The 7,658-nt window shown below is 40.2% G+C and overlaps 1 protein-coding gene across 2 annotated transcripts; it reads right to left on the bottom strand.

Annotated features, from left to right (window-relative positions):
* Nucleotides 1-1,731: 1,731 nt before the first annotated feature.
* Nucleotides 1,732-5,785, bottom strand: si:ch211-274p24.4 (coiled-coil domain-containing protein 92). 2 transcript variants are annotated; one of them, XM_042431283.1, is made up of 4 exons: nucleotides 5,436-5,785; nucleotides 4,946-5,109; nucleotides 4,771-4,818; nucleotides 1,732-2,956 (listed from the first exon to the last, which is right to left on the bottom strand). In XM_042431283.1, exons 2-4 carry the CDS (start codon nucleotides 5,073-5,075, stop codon nucleotides 2,223-2,225), a joined length of 912 nt encoding a protein of 303 aa, XP_042287217.1. In that variant the 5' UTR covers nucleotides 5,076-5,109; nucleotides 5,436-5,785; the 3' UTR covers nucleotides 1,732-2,222. The 2 variants fall into 2 exon arrangements, with proteins under 2 accessions (XP_042287217.1, XP_042287216.1); XM_042431282.1 differs by having other exon boundaries at nucleotides 4,946-5,094; nucleotides 5,436-5,783.
* Between the last annotated feature and the right edge of the window lie 1,873 nt (nucleotides 5,786-7,658).

Below are 7,658 nucleotides of genomic sequence, written 5' to 3'. Positions count from 1 at the left end.
CACGACAACTGTGGGAACGTTCTAGAATGGGACGTTTGCTAGGAGACAAGTGTGCTCACTACCATGACAACCACATCTCCATCTACAACTACTATTTGGTAGTTTGTATGTGTCAGTAGTTTTCAGTCAGTGCTGGAATAAAAAGGTCCACAAATAGATTTGAAAAATGTTACAGAAATGTTTAAAAAAGGATAATTATATACAAAAAAGATATTTATAACCATTTTTGTTTAATTGTTTGTATTTTTTCTTTTCCTTATGTGTCATTGTTATTGATCTTTTGTAAATCTATTGCAATTTCATGCCATTGTGTCATTTTTCTGTTATAAAAAACAAACAAAAAAACCATTTGGAAGATAAAAAGATATGTTTAAAAGGATATTTCAATTTTCTTTTTTTCCCCTCAGTTCATAAATATATTTTCCAGTTTTTTTTTTAAATTAACTCATAATGCCTGTTTTTCACCACAGCTAAAGCAGTGCAGCTTTAGCTCCTGACTGTGCATTCACCAGCACAGATGTCTGCATCATTCAGAGGTAGAACTATGGCTTGTTGCAAATAAATCCATATTACAATGCAGATGGACAGTATGACTGTGAGTCATCACAATCTTCCTCGTTGCCTCCTCTGAACCCCTCCAGGTATTTGTTACTGTATGACAATGCAAGTATTAATATGCTACAGTGAAAAACAGTGAAAAACAATCTAAATTTCTCCCTATCTGAACTGGAAGCTGGCAAATCATTTCTTTCATAGTCACTTCATCCACGTAGTATATAAATACATGAATGATACTTTAAAGTCTCCATGTGTAGAATTTTAGTTTTTATTACTTTGGCACCTTAAGCAATGAACACAGATCTGTCCATATTTTAATCCCAGTCAACCTTTGGTTGTACTGCCACCCAGTGCTCGGATTGGACATGAACACTTATAGACAGCACACTGTTGTAGCCTCGAAAATTGTTCCAGATCCAGAAGTGGGCTGTGACCCACTCTGGCAGGGTTATGCTAACATTTAATACTGGTGAATGTTTATGTTATACACAAATTTAGGGCTGATTATTGTCTTGATGAATGAAAATTAAATCAAATCAAAATGTCAGAAAATAGTGAAAAATCCCTAAAACACAAGACGAAAGTAAAGTTTGCAAACGTCATGTTTTGTTCAACCAACTGAATATATGTGGGTTTTGCCAAATATATTCACTTTACAGTGATGTGATATAAAACGGGAAAGCAGCAAATCTTCACATTTAAGAGGCTGAAACCAGAGAATGTCAAGTGTTTTGGCTGAAATAATGGCTTAAAAAGGATCAAAATAGTCGACTGACTCATCAGTAAAATGTTTCAGCTCAGTACAATTTGAGAAATAATTGCAAAAACATACAAATTTAGGTTATGATGCAACACTAGTTGAGAGCCACTGGTTGTTATGTCTTTGTAGCAGTCATGTGGCAATAACAAAAAGGCCTTTTTCACAGCAGACATTTTGACATGTTACAGCAGGAAAAGCACAGGTGTCAATAATAAAATTAATGATGGCTAAACTCCATTAATTTGCTTCAGTTTCAGGGTTCTGATATCTTTGTGCAAACTGACTCACTGTGACCTTAATGTTATTAGTAACACCTGTGCTTTTCCTTCTGCGACAAGTCAAAACATCTGCTGTGAAAAAGGCCCATCATGCATTTTTTTAGGCATTGAAAACAGACAACATGACATCAGAAATACTGTTTTGCCATTATTAGGCACATTGCATGAATTTAATAAAGTGCAAATCATACAAAATGTCCCTAAGCCTTCTATATAGTGACTCTCTGAACCTGGAATACAGCTGGTGCAGTGAAAAAAGCAGTTTGCCACTTTGAACGGTGTTCACAGACCCAGAGGCAAGGCTACTAATTACAGGCAAAAGCCGTGATCGACAGTGTTAAAATCAAAAGGCATCCATATGAAACAGCTCCCCTTATTCACTCTCTCATTTCTTCACATTTTCTAAGTACATGTTGTACCATAAATGTGACAAATTCAATCAATACGTCTATGTGTAGCTTTGAGGTTAACATCACACGCTCTTGTGCAACTATGTCTAAATATCAAACTCACTTCCTGAAATCTACAGACAATCACGAGGTTACATCTCTCTCATCTCGACCTTTTTCTAGAATAACTGCATCAGGTGTCGACTGCTGGAAGACAACGTCGCCTCTCCGCCTCCGTCACAGAGCGGTTTCTCCTTCTCCTGCTCCCATGTCCACCCTCCTGTGCACTCTGCTGTCCTCTATATCCTCCCACTCGTCCATCGTCCCCTCTCCTGCATCCTGCGTTCTGATTGGCCGGTTCCAGCGAAGGAGGCGGTACCTGAGTGGCACCAAGAAGAGGGCGGGGTCAGGCATGGGGTGTGGCCTCTGCGGTGATGTCACTCTCTCCTGCGGGACGCAAGCTCTGACTCTCTCCTCCCTCACGCTGACACGCCTCCTGAGTCTCACATCCGGTTGGCTGGGAGAGGCTGGAGGAGGCGGGGACAGAAGCCAGTCAGAGCTTTCGCCTTCCTCGTCTTCATCGTCCTCATCTTCATCCTCCTCCTCCTCCTCTTCCTCTTCCTCTCCTCCTTCTTCCTCCTTTCCGCTGTCTTCCTCCTTCCTCTCTGCAGTGCAGTCTGTGCTCTGCCGTTGTTTGAACAGTTTCAAGCGTGCGGTGTGGAGCTCGTGGCAGAGGGTCGAGGTGGTGAGGTTTTGGCGTTGCAGCTCACGACTCAGCAGCGTGATCTTGTGGCTGCGGCGTTTCAGCTCCTCCAGGAAGTGTCGCTCCTCTTCCCTGAGGCTCCTGCCAAGTGCTGATGCTCGTGCACGGCCGGCACGCAGCTCCCCACGCGCTGCGACCATCATGCACTGCTGGTCCTGCAGGAGACGCTCTGCAGCCTCACAACGTGCTGCCAGCTCTGCTTCCTCCTCTGAGACACACACAAAGAAACACAGTATGGACAAGAGTATAAATGCACATACACATTTAGTTTCTATGGATACTCCTGCCTATAAGAAAATACTGTAGGTGATAAGGAGGTCACTGTATTCCTCCTCAGGGTTTCATACTTGTCTGTTTTTCTCTCTGCTTCATGTCTCTTTCATTTCATGTTTTGGATCAGACCTGCTCATAATACATTTCTTACATTTTTCTTTTCACGGTGCGTTTCTGTGCTCCACCATTTGCTTTATTACTGTCCGGATAAATAAATAAATAATACACATATATACAGCAATTTAACTTTTCTATGATTCAAAGCTCATTCTGTGAATGTAAATGTTAGTGACTTAATGTAACTTCTAAAATGAAGGCTTCATTTATAGCAATCTTTTTTGCTTTTATCAAGGACTTGCTGGACTAAAGCACTTGACAGACATGTATGAAACAACGCAGCTTGCAATACATGCAAGTCAGAACAAAAATATGCAGTACCAAATAAATGTGCAATGTTATACTGCTGCTGTGCTGCTTTGAGTTGCGTTATCATCTGACTTTTCATTGTATGTTGTTGCATTTTCACATACTGCAAGAGGGTAAAGATACTAAATCACAAATCTATCTGTCTTACAGCAAACACAGACGATATTGTCACCATGTTTTGTCCTGTTACACACAACTACAGAATCTCTTTTCCCAAATTTAAAGATCCCTTCCAGACATGTTTTAAGACATAAAAATACTCTGCTTGGACTAATATTATGTGTCCGATATGTTTTTTTTCCAACACAAATATCTCATGAAAATCCTTAAAATTACATCTTCTCCCTGATTAAAAATCCATAATCTTTGAATATGCATATATTTTTTCATCAAGTTCAACTGCTGGACACAAGATGTCTCCTACTTCACTGTTAAGTCTATTCTCAGTGTTTGTGCACTGAATGATTCAAGTTTCCACATCACACATGTTTAAGTTTCATACTGGACCACGATCGGCTCCAAAATAGTTGTGATTTCACAAATCATGCTCGTAGGTTCACCCATAAACTCTTTCCCCTAGACTCAGATGAAGGTGAAAACAGTCTTCTAGTGTCAAACTCTGCACGTACATCTTTCTGCACAGTGAAGTTCAAACATCAAACTGAAGAAATAAAAGCAACTGCATGGAGCTCAATTTTGATCATTTTTATGTAAGGTTTACTTTAATGTACTTTACTTGAAGTTTACTTTACTTAAAGTACTTTACTTACTTTAATGGTAGGGATGCCAGCTGTGACTGAATTGATGTAAATTATATCAGAAACAGTGAATTGCATGATGACATTTACAAAGAAACCCTATTTAATGTGAACTGGTTATGTCACATCCAATACTCGATCACTTCATAAAGTCAGAATTAGTGCTGATCTGGCATATCGGACCATAAATAAATATAATAACTATTATGTTAAAAGCTCAAATGAAACCTTGTATTGCTAAAATGATTAAAGTTCCTGGATTTTTTTGTGGAAAAACCATCCAGATGCAATTATTATTCAAAGTAGAGTATTTTATATACATCTGAAAACATGTCTGGAGGGGATTTTTAAATATAATTATGAATCATGTTTATACTGATGGGAATGTATCAAACGGTTCATCTCGGATGACTAATGACTGAAATAATGGTCATCACAGTATCCTCTTCTATTTGAAGTCCTTGTGAATCTCCAGTCCTACTCTGCTCCATAATTATGATAAAAACTTTCAGCATTTCTCACATATCACTTTCCTCCTTGTCAGCAAAGAATTATGGTGTCTCACCTGCTGTGGTTCTGTAAGGAAACCTGGAGTCCAGCTCACAGCTCAGCTCTGCAGACAAGAGGAGTAGAAGCACAGCAGACAGACAGGGAAAGGATAAGACAGCGTGACAGACAGTCAGGTGGTTAAGAGAAATATTATTAAGAGATGGAGAGCGGCAGGTCACAGGTAGACTGACCATGACAGCGCCTTTTCAGGTGTGTGATCTCCAGCTTCAGACCAGTCAGCAAGGCCAGGTGCTCCTGCTTCAGGAAGGTGATGCCTCTCTCCACACTGGCCACCTGCTGCTCCAGCCTCCCCGCATCCATGGCTGAATCCCCTCACAACCTGCACACACAGATGCTGGTAGATGAAGTACAGCTGTTTACATTACAGAAGTGTCCCCAATTAAATCATTAATGTAGAATGTAGAGATGAAGCATATATATTTGCTCATTAGTAATATTATATTCTCTTTTACTGTGATATAACACCACTAATACACCATGCACTACTTATTCTGAAACATTCAAGAGGTTTTTTAAGTAATCCACTTATATGCTTATTTGCAGGACGTCTACTCTCTCTTATTCATTTTGGTTTTCGCGTATAAAAGCCTGCAGATCTCTGCACCGTAGTGCTGAGTGTCTTCCTGTAACTGTGCAACCACCACTCTGGCCGTGGCCTACCGTGCTACTGAAGCGGTATCCTGCTCGAAACGTCTCTCATGGATCCTGATATCGCCCTGGTTATCTCTGTCCTTGCTGCAGCAGAAATGAAGCATACAACAGACGCGTGCACAGCGTCCAGTCTGCAAAACGACACGTTTACTAGCTCTCTGATGCTCTCAGGTGAGCTGCTTCACTGATGCAGCGCTGGCTGACGTTTTTCTTGGTGTGGACGAATCCTGCTGCAGTCACAGTCGAGATAACCTCCTCATAACCTTCTGATGGTACGTGCAGTACGGTGGCACCGCTGTATTCACAACAAAGCAGCCCGGTATGGAGGGTGATTAGTGCCACAGCGCAGCAGGGGGAGGAGGAGCTTCACATTCCGAATTATGGTACCAGCTATTGAAAATAACAAATATGATTTAAAAAACACAATTTCCTTGGACGATAGCAAGCTTATGTCTTCCACTTCTGGACGGAAATAGGTCCTCAATGTTTTTGTAAAGCATGCATTCAACAATTTGTTAGGAAATTATCATTACAGCTTACAATAGTGAGGTGTTCAAAATCAATTTAAGACTACAGACAAACTAACAGCCACTGAACATCTCGCTTCTCATTGCGCTGCAATGATGTGAAAGCGTACAGGGTATGGTCAGTACACTGTGACATCACAGTTGGGTGTGGTTACAGGTGAAAAAGAGCCCACTTCAGACCACAGCCATCAGTGATGCTGGATCAGAGACACAACAGACCTGAAACTCTCAACCAGAGGGCTGTGAGACACTGATTTTAAGTTAATCTTTAACAAATATAGGAGTAATTGATGAATGTATGAGAATATTGGGGTAATCACGATAAAGAGGACATTATTTTTTCTTCGCTCTGACCACATAATCTATTGATTGTCAGTCATTGGCCAACTGTTTGTTTCTGGCCAAAAACCACAGAGTCCAGTGGTCAAAGCGTGCCAAAACATCACTTTAAGTTGTAAACACAGCTTGTTTATCACAGAGTGAGAGAGAAGACTGATACTTTGCTGTTACTCTGTTCTGCTCACAAACACAGATTTGCTTAATATCAAGATCAGTTTTTCTGTGCCTGCTGTCACGCTTTTGTATTGTAATGTATGACAGCATAATGACACCCTTGGTCATTATGTGTTTTATACACTGGAATTTTTCCACATTAATCTGCTGATCTGTCATTTTCTCAAAAGTCTTGGTATCCTCCAAAATGAGGGCGTATGTTCTGTTATATCGTTTTAAAATGGGAGTCACATTGAGCCACTCTTTAACTTCAACTTCAACGTTATTATTATCCTGAAGGAAATTTGGTCTACAGCAGGCATCAGACAAATCACGTTACACAGAGACATATAAACAATGACAATAACAAGCATAATAAATAAAAATCCAGGGGTAAATCATCAGCTCAAGTAAAAACAAAGACACTCCCACCAGAGAACCAGAGATTGAAAAACCAAAGATGGCAACAGTACGAGATCTAGTATTATGCACTGCAAGTGCAAAATAAATTTAAAAATCAAGTCAGGGGAAATTAGCCTAACAAATTAAGCCTGTCAGTAACAACAGGGATAAAGGGAACTCTGGCACGCCGTGTCCTTGTTTTAGGCATGCTGAAGCGGCGGCCAGAGGGCCAAAGTTGATGATCAGGACAGTTAAGAATGCTTTATTGATAGTGCGCTTATTGTAAATGTCCTGGAGCTGGACTTGCTGCATCCTGATCACCTCACTGGCCACTTTAACAAGCTTTACCAGCCTATTTTTTTACTGGACAGGGTGAGGCGACCAAACCAGGCCACAAAGCAAAAGGTACAAACAGATTCAATAAAACACTAATAAAACAGAGTCATTAAAACATTACACACTTTAAACAAATTCATCCCCCTTAAAAAAACACAAGCGCTGCTGGACCCTATTGCAGACAGCATCAGTGTTGGATTTAAAACTCAAGTTGTTATCAATAATTGTTCCCAAGTATTTATACTCAGGGACAATCTCAACGTCCTTATCCTGGATGGTAGTGTGATTAATACTGCCAGGCTGTGACTTTTAGAAAATCAACAATCATGTCTTTAGTTTTTGACACATTTAGGTAAGAATCATTGCACCAAGCTATAAAATCATCAACCACAGGAAGACTAACTATGGCTAACATGCCTATTTTCATAATTACTTCTGCAGTCATTTGTATACAAGATAAAAAGCAATGGTGAGA

This window comes from Thunnus maccoyii, chromosome 13, assembly GCF_910596095.1.
Source record: "Thunnus maccoyii chromosome 13, fThuMac1.1, whole genome shotgun sequence".
NCBI classification, from domain to species: domain Eukaryota; kingdom Metazoa; phylum Chordata; class Actinopteri; order Scombriformes; family Scombridae; genus Thunnus; species Thunnus maccoyii.
Note: the sequence above shows the minus strand (reverse complement) of the source record. Positions and strands in the feature narration are given on the sequence as shown.

Coding starts and splice junctions, on each gene's coding strand:
- si:ch211-274p24.4 (XM_042431283.1), bottom strand. CDS start 5,075: ATGGATGCGGGGAGGCTGGAGCAGCAGGTGGCCAGTGTGGAGAGAGGC. Junction 4,819..4,945: donor CCTGAAAAGGCGCTGTCATG/GTCAGTCTACCT, acceptor TCTTGTCTGCAG/AGCTGAGCTGTGAGCTGGAC. Junction 2,957..4,770: donor TCCTTACAGAACCACAGCAG/GTGAGACACCAT, acceptor TGTGTGTCTCAG/AGGAGGAAGCAGAGCTGGCA.